Source organism: Diplotaxodon limnothrissa, linkage group LG16 (assembly GCF_057381915.1).
Source record: "Diplotaxodon limnothrissa isolate DT_005_m linkage group LG16, D_limnothrissa_male_GT1.1, whole genome shotgun sequence".
NCBI lineage: Eukaryota > Metazoa > Chordata > Actinopteri > Cichliformes > Cichlidae > Diplotaxodon > Diplotaxodon limnothrissa.
The window spans coordinates 21099407-21113677 of NC_140611.1; the positions used below are offsets into that span (position 1 = coordinate 21099407).

Sequence of the window (14271 nt, forward strand, 5' to 3'; positions counted from 1 at the left end):
GACAGGGTATTCCGGCATTGGATAACTGAGCCAAGGGTAAAGGGATTCATGCATGTAAGTAAAAAACATTGAGACACAGGACCACAGGAGCAACATGTCTTCTCACTATGAGATATATGATTCACAAAATATGGCTAACTTCAAAGACCTTTCGTTATTCATATACTGTCATAATAAATATGTCAATGCGCTTATCTGGTGTTTTACATTAGAAATGAAGACAAAAACAGTAAAGTTGGAAACTGACTTCCCTGCTACCAAAAACATAAAACTCCAGAGTAAAACTTCTGAAAATGAACCAGTGGTTCTGCAGTAAAACTGCTTCCTAAAAGGGAAACAATGCCTATAATAGAACATCTGGAATTTTCCAAGTGTGCAATGGGATTTTTTGAATGGATGGCACTAGAGAGACAAACACAAATTTTGGTGCTTCCGTCTACTTTTCAAAGATTGTTGCACTGAAGTACAGCATCATTAATTAATTTAATAGAGCTTGAAGATGATGGTGGGTGAATTTGTAAAGACTGTTGCTTTAGGGTAATGAATGAAGAATTGTTTTTATAACTCAAAAGGTTTATTACTGACAGCACTGATAATGCACAATTTAGACCATGGCAATTTATATCAGTAAACTGACATGTTAACATGAAGGGCACAATAGAAATAACATATGGTTAAAATGTTATTAGCAATGCAAAGAAAGGGAGATTAACGTTACAATTTGTTTTTAAAATGTAACTGCCCGCCTTCAAATCACTTTGACCTCACTTCTGTCAGGTAATTAATTACTATTAGGTAAATATTCTTTTTAATTATTTATTATTTAGATACCATGTGATAAACCACCAGAACTTGCACTTTATATCAAACATCTTTTATTAGACAATAAGAAAATGCAAATGCTTAACAACAGAAGTCACCCTATTCAACCAAAGTCTTCAGCATGCTATATAAACTCAAAGCTCACACAAAGTCAAAACCCTTCAAGTGCTTGTTATTGTCTTCTACAGGTTTTCAGTACAGTTTTCTCTTCACAATCATGTTCTGGAGAAGTGAAACAACTTGACTCAAGCTTTTAAATTTCACACAACACAAATATAATACAATTAACTCATTACTTGTTTATCATATGATACAAAACACCTTTAAAAAAAGAATAAAGGACATAAACTGCAATACAGTCTGCTTTATAACTGAGTACATAAAGTGAAATGTAAAGCTCCAGTCACTAAGATCAATATGACGCAAAGGCAATGCTATTGCACACAACACTGTGAATTCATGTGGAGCCTCAGTGCTCTTTTGCTGATGCGTCTTCAACTTCCATTCTGCTTTATATACTCTAGTCTTATTTTACAGCACCACACTTTTCTCAGTTTATACTACTCCTTGGTGACGCTGGTCTTTTCTTGGGTGGTCTTGGGTCGTTTAGATTCTGGAGGCTGGCACACTGGATCAGTGGGAGGAGAAGGACGATCTGGTGAAATAAAAAGAAGGTTACACGTCATAGCCTGTTTCTGTGTGATCTTCTGCTGCGTGTACAGTCATGCGAAAAGCAACATTTCCCCAGTCCTGTGAAAAAATGTAAGCCCACCTTTACTGTTTGCATAGCAATTAAGAGGCTAAGTAGTAGCCAGGTAATTCCAATCAAATGTACCAAATCATTTTTCAGCAAGTGTGAGCACAAGTTCTAGCAGTTTGCTGGTCTGGAGGATTCAGATATGTGTTAACGCAATGTCACAATCTTCCTCGTGCCGCAGCAAATTCAACTCAAGGTCAGATTGTGCAATGCTCAACAGCTACGTCTCAGACTCATGACAATGCAATTAAAAAAGACTGATTTGGAATGAAACAATGAAAACGAGCCTCTTCTCTCTAAAAAGAACATGATACCTAAAGTTTGATTTGACAATAATGGAGATGTTTGGTGAAAACACAGCATATCAGCGTAAACACCTTTTGCAAACTGTGAACCACAGTGTTCGAGGGGTAATGATTTGGGCTTCTTTGGCACCCCCATGCAGGGCTCGCAAAATCGCTAGCCCGACGTCCCGGGGCTATATGATGGCAGGGCTAGCGATTTTGCGAGCCCTGCCATGATCTGCTACTAGAAAGCAGGACTTCGGCATTAATTCTGGGTTTTCTGCACTGCATGATGTTTTGGGGGGTTTTGTACATTAAACACCATCAGGGCTGAAGGTGCAAGAATAAACAAAAATACGCTGAGAAATAATCTGAACATTAATTAATGAAATACTCAATTATGAGCTCATCAGATTCTCCCATGTCTTAATGATAGAGCTGTGAAATTTAAATAACTGTTTAGGGCTCTATAGCACATCATGGTCACCATGGAAACGCGAACCCCATTTGCGACTAAAAACAGACCTGCAATACAAATGCATTTAGGATCGGCGTGTGAATAAAAAGTTTGACATTAAGCACACGCACACTGATACCACAACAGCAGCAGAGATGATGATGATGGCCCAGTTTAATGTGGAGCTAGAGTCTGTTTACACACCGCAAAGAGCAAAGAGGTGGAGCTTCCTTTGAATACTTATTATTGCTCGTTAATAAAAGAAACGCTTCAGTGGAAGATCTATGTCATAATTTACGCCTTCCACGCCAATCAAATGGTGTCGACCTAACGTGTAGGCACATTTCTTGGGAGGTTACCTGGAAGGTTACAGTGCAGAGTTAAGTACATTCTGTTTCATGCATATAACCTTTTCATATTTTTCTAAAATTATAGTTCGTTGTAAAAGCAGCCATTTAGCTGACAGCAAAATAATCAGTGTGACTGATCATAACAGCATCAAATGTGAGGCCTTGTGTCTCACATCTAAAGCTTGGCTAAAAGGCTTCGTGCAAAAGGACAAAGATCCTAAGCACAGCTCAAAGGTCCAGTCAGTCGTAACTAACTGCATGACTTTAAGAGAGATATGCATAAATAAATTCCTGAAAACTTCAGTGAACCGAAGCAACATTATAAAGAAGAATGGGCTAAAATGTATCAACCAGACCAAAAGTTTAGCACTGAAGAATTAATATAGCCCTTTCAGGTTTGCTTACTTTGATGTTCACTCCCAAACAAAGTGGCTCACCTAATCAAACTATGCTGCTGGCTTGTTTGCAACCTGTCTGACTGCTTTTGTTTCCTGCTTCTTTGAATGCATCTGTAGCTGTGTCATAGTCAGAGATGTCAGTAAACAATTTAAGCTACAAAAAGACTCAAGCTTGCTATAAGAGCGTGTACATAAAGAGGTAATCCAACTCAAATATGGTACTGTAATAAAGGCACAATAACATACACTGATTTAAACATAGGATAAGACAAGTTGTTGCTACTATCACTCAGTCTAGGGAGGGCCACAACAATCCCTGGGCTCTTGCCACCTAATAATTGTAAGCATCTCACTCGACTCTCCATTATAAAAGTTGATTATCGTGGAAAGTTCAGCATTAAAAAAGACGGCGAAAACCTTACTAACCGTGTTTGGCCTTTTCCGTGGAGGAGAGAGGGCTGAAAAGTGAGCCAACAGCTGGAGACCGGGGTGCAAGGGGAGTCAAAGATACTCTCCTGCAAACAAAGAGAAAAAAGTAGCAATGCTGAAAAGACCTCAAAGCAACACAACGTGTATTTATCGTCTTTTGTTTTGTTGTTGCCCAACAGTGAAAATTAGTCAAACGTTCCAAGTTACAGATGTGAAAAAGGGGGTACGCAAAAGCATGCACAGGCCTGCTATTGTCTGCCAGCAGTCTGACAGAGTGATTATTATTTTGTAGTCAGTGGGGGGTCCAACGAATCCCTCATACCAGACAGGGCTTTGTTCACACTGCAGGTGCTGGGCACATATTAACCGACAAAAACCTCACACGGCAAATAGAGCTATTTATATTTCTCTTAACTTATTCAAAAGAAGGCATATTATACACTATAAAGAGCACAGTGTTTTCTTACTTTTCACACTCTTAAAAATCAAACTGCATTCAAGGGGGCTAGGAGGGTAGATGTAGTCAATACGAGTCCGGTCAAAGATTTGAATAGATTATATATTTCCATAAATTAGCATACGCTGTAGTTTAGGGCAAACTGCACTCTTCACACGCGTCACGCTGCATCTAAAAAGAAGCTTTAATACTCACAGTGAAGCTTTAAGGCTGCTGCTGCACAAACAACACTTATTATCTCTACATTACATGCTTAATGAATAATTCCACTGTGTTTCTAGATCACTCGAGTGGGTTTCAGCAAGTTTCCCTTTCCTGTAAAATATATTTGAATAATATTCAAAATTGGAGACGCTCATCCTCATAACAGATTTTTAGACACAACTCCTAATAAACTGTGGAACATGGATTTGAAAGACGCTTTTGTTTAAAACTTTACTGTCAAAAAAAAAAAAAAAAAAAAACATCCACAAATTATATGTACAAGCATATAAGTTCTTTCTTTAAGGAGGTGTTTTTTGATTTCCTTTTTTCCCCACATACACTTGTGGGACACTTCATTAGGTACACATTGCTAGGACCAACTTGTGCTTTCAGAAAAGGCCTGATACGTGATAGAAGTCACACAGCTGCTGCAGATTTATCAATCATCCGTTCCACCACATACCAAAGGTGCTCAGATTAAACTAAGATCTGTGGACTCTGAAGGCCATTTGAGTAAACTCATGTCAAGTTCAAGAAATTAGTTTGAAAGGATGTGAGCTTTGTGACATGGTGCGTTGTCCTGCTGAAAGCAGCCAATTAGAAGTCACTGTGGTCACAACAGAATGGGCATGGTTAGCATCAGTACTAACCAGGTAGGCTGCAGCATATAAACAATGCTCAGTTGCTCTTAAGGGCCCAAATATGCCAAGAATACAGGCCTCCACATGATTACACCACAAACACCACCTTGAACCAATGATAAAAGACAGGAATGATCGGTGCTTCCATGTTGTTTACAGCAAACAATCCATCCAAATGACTCAAGGCAATGTTTTACCAAACTTCCATTGCTGAATTTTGATCAGCCTGTGTGACCTGTAGCCTCAGTTTCCTGTTCTTAGCAGACAGCAGTGGCACCTGGTGTGGTTTTCTGCTACTGTAGCCCATCCACGTAAGATTCAAGGTGTTGTGTATTCAGAGATGCTTGTCTTGATACCTTGTTTGCACAGAGCTTCTATTTGAGTTACTGTTGCCTTCCATTCAACTTGAAGTAAGCTGGTCATTCTCCACTGATCTCTGACATCAACAACGCAAATTTCACCCAGTTGTTGTGCAGGAAAATCTCAACAGATCAGCAGTTTCTGAAATACTCAAACCAGCCCATTTGGCACAACGACGCCATGTTAAAAACCACTTGAATCCTCTTTCCTCCCCATTCTTATGCTTGGTTTGAGCTTTAGCTGTCACTCTCTTGACTGTGTCTACATGTATAAAAGCAGCAGTTATAAAGTGTCTGTTTATACAAATACCAATATGTACAAGGCTTCCTGAGAGCCTCAGGGAATACACTGTTGTAAACTCTGTTTCAGACTGTTTTTTTCTACTTTTGAAACTGTATGATGTCATAGATAACCTTAATCCGGTAAAATCAGGCACACGGTTCTGTTTTCACAAAAACTTCTGTTTGTAAGAGGCAGACAGAGGAAAGGTGTCTAAGGACAAACGAGCTAAAACAGCTTGTTTCAGACAAATATGGCTTATTGTGAACTGTGAATAATAATGAAAACCTATTGTCAAAGAGACCAAGTGGAGCTAGAAATGAGTACAATACTTTCCCTTTAAGCAATTAATTTTTTTAAATAAAATAACTATTAAACTTTTATGTTTTTGAAAGTTGAGGGTGTGAAGCACTTTCTTTTTTTAAAGACTGAATGAAACAGCTTTGAATTTCTATTGGCAGCTACACGAGAAAACAACTTGCATACAAAAGAAATAAAAACATACCCGTACTAAGTACATCATTATTTACCCGTTTTACTTTCTGCCACCCTGACAGAATCCCAAGGACAGCTGCTCTAATATTTACCTTGGAGTGGGCCCTTTTGATGTGGCAGCACTCTTAGGTGTTGCGGGCCCAGGAGTATTGGCACTGTTGAGGACTTTTGGTGTGGATGGAGAGAGGGGGGTTACGCGTGGTTGGGGAGTGGAAGGGGCGCTTGTGCTCCCAGATTTTGAGGACTGAGGTGCTGCAGAGGCCGTGGCTTTAGGAGTAGTGGGCTTTCCCCATCCCTCAAGGGTGTTGAGGGTGATCCTGCGGGGCTGAGGTTTGGAGTTGGCACGAGGGGTGCTCTTCTTCTCCTCTGGGGAGGTTAGAGAGGGGGCGTCTTTGCCCTGGTTAGCTTGGGATGTGGCAGGTGGGGCTGGGGGTGACGGCTGGGATATAGGAGATGAGCCTTTGGCCAATGATGCCTTCTTGCCTTTTTTCTCAACACCACTGCTTGGGACAAAGACCTCCAGGGTGGGCGGCTCTTTCAGTGGAGTGCCCAGCTCCCCAGGAGAGAATGACAGGAAGGAGCAGTAACCGTCTGTGGAGGACACAGCCAGGAAGGAACCATCACGGGACCTGCAAGGGATAAAGTCTGCTTAATGGTAAAACATTTACAGTTTACCATCCACCTCTCTACTTCATGGGCATAAATCCACACATAAAATATCATTATCAGACTAAGGAATGCTCACAAAGTTACAAGTTTTCAGGTTATTAAATGTAAGACTGACTGTAAGAAATTATTATTATAAGTTCGATCATGTCTTTAGCAACAAATTAACTGATAACTTCATGTTATTTAGAGCTTATGCTGGACTCTAAGTGCAGGCTAAACTGGGTAGTTTGCAGTATTGTGCTGCAGTGGATGAACTGTTTGGTCACTGATAATTTAGCCCATAGATAGCAGCAGAGATGCAGCAAAGGTGGTGGGAGAAGTATAACTTTAAGGAGAAAAATCTTTCAAAATCTTGTTTGTCCATCATATTTGACTAGATATTGATGCACTGAATGTTTTTTTCTTTACTCAACTTTCACTCATCAACACGTACTGTATAAAACTCTGGCTCCTGTTTCTTCCTGTTAAAAGAGTTTTTCCTTCCTACTGTACCTTACAATATAAAGCATCTTCAGGCAAATAACTGAATAACAGGAGTTATTTGAGCCAGTCATGTTCTTTAGTAACACTCGCCAAATTCCACCTTTATGCTAGCTATATTCTGGCTGAGCAATACATGGCTTATGTATCTGATTGAAGCCTGTCGACAAAGCAAGCACATCTACTGGAGCTCATAAGACAAATTAGGCGCATTTCATTTTAAGGCAAATGTTTCACATGGCATTGCTACTCTTTAACCCCTATCTATATTGGCTTCCAAGAGGTGAAAGCTTTCCCTTTATCACGGTGACAAATAAAGGTCTTTTATTCCAATTGCTGCAGCCATCATATAAAAGATGAATTTGGCCTATTACTAGCTGTTCCCTGCTTCTGTCTTCCTCTCTTTTGCTGATTTCTGTGGTTTTGATGGCAATGCCATGAAGTTTTGTACTTTATAACCTCAAAGTGTGTGTTCTGTGAGTACAGATTATCTGCTTTTATGTATTGCTGTGTTGTTTTGTATTTTTAAGACAAAATATTCCTTTAAGAAAATCAGGCTTCACTCAAAACAAGTGAATAATATACAGATTTGGCTGTTTTTAACAAATAAGTAAATACATATTACTTTTTTGTGTGCACATTATCATATCTTCCTGTCATCTTTTGCTTTTGAAAAGTTAAATATAGATACCTGTGCTAAAACGGCTAAAAAGAAAGTTTACCATGTGAGATCACTGAGTGTGTGGTAGTGGATGTTGGACACAAGGCCAAATGGAAGTTTCTGCTGCGTGTCATACAACAGGATTGAATCCTCAGAGGCCACGGCAAACACCATACGGTACGGCAGCTGGAATACGTTGAGAAGAGCCTGGACAGTACCGTCTGCAGGGAAGAAATGGGAATGGGAGTGACACGAAGAACACAACACAAGAAAAGAAAACTAGTCCGAAATAATCAGTCTTGCTTGAATGTCCTTGCCTTCTCCTTTTTTTGTCCTCAGTTCAAAGTAGACAGGGCAGCAGCGCACAGCCAGTGTAGCCTTAGATGGGCACGGCAAGTGAGCAACAGGCCTATAAAACACACAGAAAGATATTTATATACACAGATTATTAAACTTTAACAGACTCTGAATAGGGTGTAAATACAATAACAGTCCACAAAAGATACCTCTTTAGACCCTTCCTGGAAAAGATGTAGGTGGTATTCATGATGTTTTCTCCTATCTCCACGCATCCAGCTGAGGTTTCAAAGAAGCAGACAACAGCGAGGCGAAATTAGAAAAAAAGTGTTGCACTGTTAGAACACAAGATTTCAAAAGCATGCTTTGTGTTTACCGGGAGCAAGCAGGAATGACCCGTCTGGTGTGAATGAGAGACGGCGAAAGAAAGACCTCATGCTGTCATCGTGGAACATCCTGTACTGCTTCACCTGAAAAGGCAACAGTTCTAACTCGCTCTGGACAGTTTGGTAGAGCATTTAATTTCTTATATTTGATTTTATAAACTTGTTAAAGAGCAGGTTAAGGAATCAGAATAACACAAGCAGGAAAAACCTCAAAACACCTTTTGCAAAGTTAAGAGAGGTATTGTGGCTCATGCAACTATCAGCTTGGATGAAACACAGATTTCTCAGAATTTCAGATTTATGAGAGACCAGACTGGTGCTAATAAAAATGATTGGAAAGAAGTAACTGAGACATTAGAACCACCTTTAAGACATTGAAGAGAGTTTGTAAAAAGAAGCACGACTGACCTCTCCTTCTGCAAGCGGCCCAGAGCTCATTTTACTGATACTGAAGGCCTTCTTCTTGGTGTGAGTGCTGTACACACGAAGCACCCTGAATGGGAGGAGAAACAAAAATATTCCGAGCATCAGCGTGCTGACACATCAATGCCAGTGCCTACACGACATCAAATACAATCATTTAATAAGGAACAATACTGCACTCATTGCCCACTTTGTTAGTTACACCTGTTCAGTTGTTTGGTAATGCAAAGATCTAACCAGCCAATCACATGACAGCAACTCAGTGCATTTAGGCAAGCAGACGTTGTCAAGTCAACCTGCTGAAGTGAAAACTGAGCTTCATAATAGGGAATAAAGGTGATTTAAGGGACTGATAGGAAGGCAAAAGAAACTTAAATAACCACTTATTACACCTAAGGTAAGCAGAAGAGCATCTCTGAATCCCTCAACCACTGAAGCAGATGGGCTCCAGCAGCAGCAGAACACACAGTGTCACTTCACTCTGCTAAGAACTGGAAACTGAGGCTAAAATCCTCACAGGCTCACCAAAAGTGGACAATAGAAGACTGGGAAAAATGTTGTGTGGTCTGATGAGTATCAATTTGTGCTGCAAATGACAGGGTCAGACTTTGGTGTAAACAACATGAAAGCATGGATCCAACCTGCCTTGCATCAATAGCTCAGGCTGATAGAGGTGTTAAGGTGTGGGGGATATTTTCTTGGCACACTTTGGGCTCGTTAGTACCAGCTGAACATCGTTTAAATGCTATAGCCTACCTGACTATTGTTGCTGACCATGTCCACGGCTTTATGGGCACAGTGTACCCAACAGGATAACGTGTCATGTCACAAAGCTCAAGTAATCTAAAACTGGTTTTCTGATGAAGTCACTGAGTTCACTGTAGTCAAACAGCCTCCACAGTCACCATATCCCAATCTAATAGAGCGCCATTACAATGTAGAGGAAAAGAAGATTCACATAAATGCTATGCAGCCGACAAATCTGCAGCAACTGTGTGCTCACATCATGTCAATAGCTGAGGAATGTTTTAGGCACCTTCTTGAATCTAAGGCTACATCCACACGTACACGGGTATTTTTGAAAACGCAGATTTTTCTATGCGTTTCCACCTTTCGTCCACACGTAAACGGCGTTTTCGGTCACTGAAAACAGAGATTTTTAAAAACTCCAGCCAGGGTGGATATTTTGAAAACTCCGTTTTTGCATTTACCTGTGGACGAGAAAAACGGAGAAAACGCAGCGTCAAAGGTGTGCGCATTTTTTGACGTCACACTGTGCGCCACGTTATTGTTTCGGTGAAATGAATTTCTACAATACTGTTAATTGTACTCTCTGCAGTGTTTAAATGCTTACATATACACACACAGTTACTGTCCCTCCACACATACGACTCTGTTCTGCTTCTATGCCCCAGCTTTGTTTACTTTTTCCCGCCGAGGCTTCTAGACTTCTGATTGGCCAACATTTCTGCACGGTTAGGAATCTAGCGCCACCTGCTGCTTTGGCATGTTCATAGCAGCGTTTTCCTTCATTTCTGCGTTTACGTATGGACGGGATTTTTTTTTTTAAACTAAAACGGAAAATCTCAGTTTTCAAAAATACCCGTGTACGTGTGGACGTAGCCTAAGTGATGTAGAATTAAAGCAGTTCTGGTGTTAAAAGAGGATCCACCAGGTGACTTAGTAATGTGTCCCTAATAAAGTCGCCAGTGAGTATAATCCATGTTTGAATCACCTATCACAGCTGAGAGTGGCAATATATTGTCCTTGGGGATCCCAGGTAACCCCCTGCACGTAGCTCTTGTGGTCATTCAAGATAGAAAGCTTCTGTCCTAAAAACACAAACAACAAAATAGACAGAAAGTCAAAAATAACACCAGATAAAAGCATCACAGATAAAATGTATGCACCCACAAACCTTTATTGATGTCCCACATGATAGCTGTGTTATCAACAGATCCAGACACCATGAAGTTTCCATCACGTGTCCAGCAGATGTCATACACATCCTCTATGTGCCCTCTGGAAAGAAATCAGATAGCAAACTCCTTTCTATAACCACATCTCATGGGCATTATAGTTATAAAAGCTTCAACAACCAGAGTGCCACACAAAGTAATTAAACACCATTTATGACTGAGTCTCACTTCGTTGACCTTAGCAAACATTAGCACTTGCTGTTCTAGCGTACCTAAGCGTTTTGACCACAGTCCAGCTCTCCTTGTTTAGCTGAGCATCCTCATCCTCCTGAAACACAGAGGCCTGCTCGAGCTCCTTGGAGTCGTTGAGCTTCCACAGCAGAATTATTGCATCTACATCAAAACGTTAAAAGGCCTCTATTATTGTTTCTTAAAAAAACATGTTTCGTTTTGAGAACAAAAACAACAGTTGCTTTTAAATAGAAACACGCATGTTTGCAATGGAGAAAAGGCTGAGAAGCGTCTGTCTACTACGTGGAACATACCATCTCCTCCTGAAGCAAGCAGCTCTCCGTTGGGGCTAAAGCGCACTACGTTGACAGCTTTTGTATGTCTAGCCAGATTAGACAGAAACTCTACCACCGCCTTCCCGTCTGGACCAGCATCCACCCGCCACAGCTGCAAAAACATCATTAGGAAAAGAGATCATTAAAAATTCTCGGTAAATTGTCCGTGCAACATACAGCTCTTCACAAACAATACTCCGTCCACAGATTAATTTTAGTAGGATAAAGGTTACAAAAAAGGGTAAATGTATTAAAAATCTTAATACTTAAATAACTGCTATTAGGTGGATCATCCCTTTAAGGATGTCACGTGCCTTGATAATTTAAAACCTTGCTGTACGCAAACATGAAAACATCGCATTGCTTGATGGTGCATCATGACTTAGAGACTGTCACCAGTGTCTGAGAAGGAAAAAACAAAAACAGGACTACTTTTGACTGCTCTGTTAGTCACAAGGGGCCACCACAGTGAGTAGTTCTCCTTATCTGATTTGGCAAAGAGTGTTATACAGGATGCCTTTCCTGATGCAACCCTCCCAGGGATTTATGCCTCCTCCAGATCTCAGACTAAGGATCTTTGACTTGTTGTGTTAACCAGTATCCTATGGGCCTTAAGAGAGGCATTCTCTAAGGGCTAAAGCGGGCCTGAAAAAGTCTCTGTAAACAAAAGGTCAATAATCACCCTGACAAATGCACAGTGAAACACTTGCTTAAATGTACAGTTGTGGCCAGATTTCTACATACACTCTGGTCCTTCAAAATCCAAGAAACTCTGTGAAGATCTAAGAAGGAGAATTGTAGATGTAGATTGTAGGATTCTGCCTGAGAAAGATGCCCCGGCTCCAAAACTGACACCTTTAAGTTTGACTGAAATGCCCACGTGAACGAGGGCCTTCTGGAGAAGAATTATGGTGAGGTAATGGTGAGGTTTTCACACCCAAGAACACTGTACTAACTTTAAGCACGGTTGTGGCAGCATCATGCTCCAGGGCTGTTTTGTAAGTGGTACTGGTAGATTGCACAAAGTGGATGATGTAGTAAAAGATTCTTATTCTGTTTCCTGTTTTCCTCATTCTCCCTCACATGACCGCAATTTACCTCGTTTCCACTCTTGACTTTCTCAACACTGATTGGTTCTTGATTTTCTTTGTGCCTTAAATAAACTCACCTGGCATACATTGTATAAGGACTGCACTCCCTTTCACTCACTCTTTTCACTCCCACATAGGGCGGCGGCTGAGGTCAGTTTGATTTGTTCTTCTGAGTTTAAACATTTATGTTCAAGTTAATGATTTAAAGTCCAACCTTGTTTTCTCTTTTAGAGTTTAGTAGTCCATGTGTGTCTTCCTTTAAGTTAAAGTGAAATAATCCAGTACATAAGGAAAATCAATGGTTAGGCTGTTTTCTTTGCATTCTGACCAGATTAAACCCATGGTGATAAACTTTACCTTACCTTTGAACCTCCTACCTAACAGATGGAATCTTATAGGAGAATTACCACCAAATTATTCAACTTCACCTCAAATCAGCAGTAAAACAGGTGTTCCAACAGAAGAATGATACCAAACACACATCCATAACTGGTTTTAGAAAGGATAAAGCAAGCAAGCATGAAATTTTAAATTCATACTTGTGTACTAGATTCTTATTTTTCTTAAGTCATTAAAGATGTACGCTGTACAATCATTTCACCCCGGAAAAAGAAAAGTCAGAAGGAATCACTAAAAGCCCAAAATGACCATGACATTCATGATGAGTATATGGAGGATTATAATTACAACTGTACTCTGTCTACCTGCACTGGGACTGTTCAGAAAGTTAACAAAAAAAATTTTCTCCATATTATCTCTGTTTCTGTGTCCTTATTCTTAAGCTAAGTGTTTTTATGACCAATTAATGAAGAAAAAAACAACTGATGGGTACAAATACCTGCGTCTTCTACATCCGTGAGACTCGCTTCTTCCTGCTGCATTTATAGACTAAATCACTGTTTTTTTTTTTTTCTTCTTTATTTCACATTTTATTTAATTAAAAACAAAATAAAAATCGTCGACCTCTTACGGAGTTAACCTGATGTTCTGACCGCTGTCTCCACTCACCCTGACTGTGGTGTCCACTCCAGCTGTGGCCAGTCGATGAATGCGTCCATCTGAGCTGTGCTGAAAGTCCAGACTGTACACTGGCTCCTTGTTGTGCCATGCTATCTCACACGTTACCACCTTCATTTCTTTTCAATTTTTATATTCGGCACCGACCTCAAGGGATAAAAACACGGCAAATTCACCACCTAGATCGTTTTCAATCAACTCATATGAACGCATTAGTTAGCAAAACGTACAACAATGGACTCTGAAATACGGATTAGAGAAAACAGTTTGATAAAGCCGCTCATTTGGCTGCACTAACATATAGAGCACAGCTGGCTAACACGTTAGCAGTTAAACTGGCAGGTTAGCTGGACTGGTTTACGGCTAAACACAGTGGACATCATTCCCATTCATGAACATTTGTGTTAAGTTACTGTTAGCTAAGGAGCGTGCCCGTTATAAATGCAGACGAATTACAAATGCTTATTAATCTGAACGAAGCTAACTGGAAGTACATGACAGTATTTACCTTCTCTGTTGTCCTGCTCAGTCAGAATTGGTAAATTCCCGCGTTCCAGACTCTCAAAACTTCCGGTCTGCCGTGATTGGACAAAAACACGGAAAGGGCGGGGACAATTGATAGTCTTGACTTTTTGTTTTTTTCCTGACGTAATCCGCAAAGATCTTTGGCCATCCCCTCATTTCTTCATATATTTACTATGTAATAAACACCAGACATGGCGACTTAGTGAAGCGTGCAAACATACGTTGATATACAGAATAAAAAAAAAAATTAAAAAAAAAGGGGGGGGGGGGGGGGAGACTAATCAATTACTGATAGTATAGCATT

General features: G+C 40.2%; 1 protein-coding gene across 1 annotated transcript; it reads right to left on the bottom strand.

The window, feature by feature from the left end:
- Positions 1–1382: 1382 nt before the first annotated feature.
- chaf1b (chromatin assembly factor 1, subunit B) lies at positions 1383–13559 on the bottom strand. The gene is made up of 13 exons (XM_085374592.1): positions 13434–13559; positions 11314–11446; positions 11041–11161; positions 10768–10871; positions 10585–10681; positions 8835–8919; positions 8417–8510; positions 8250–8319; positions 8061–8152; positions 7805–7964; positions 6026–6562; positions 3495–3583; positions 1383–1477 (listed from the first exon to the last, which is right to left on the bottom strand). The coding sequence occupies exons 1-13, from the start codon at positions 13557–13559 to the stop codon at positions 1383–1385; spliced, it is 1803 nt and encodes a 600-aa protein (XP_085230718.1).
- Between the last annotated feature and the right edge of the window lie 712 nt (positions 13560–14271).

Bases quoted from the DNA above. Each gene is read 5' to 3' on its own strand.
- chaf1b (XM_085374592.1), bottom strand. From the start codon at position 13,559: ATGAAGGTGGTAACGTGTGAGATAGCATGGCACAACAAGGAGCCAGTG. The intron at 11,447-13,433 runs GTGAGTGGAGAC...ATGTTTTTGCAG, and splicing joins GAGTGGACACCACAGTCAGG to CTGTGGCGGGTGGATGCTGG. The intron at 11,162-11,313 runs GTATGTTCCACG...GTTTTGATGTAG, and splicing joins GCTTGCTTCAGGAGGAGATG to ATGCAATAATTCTGCTGTGG.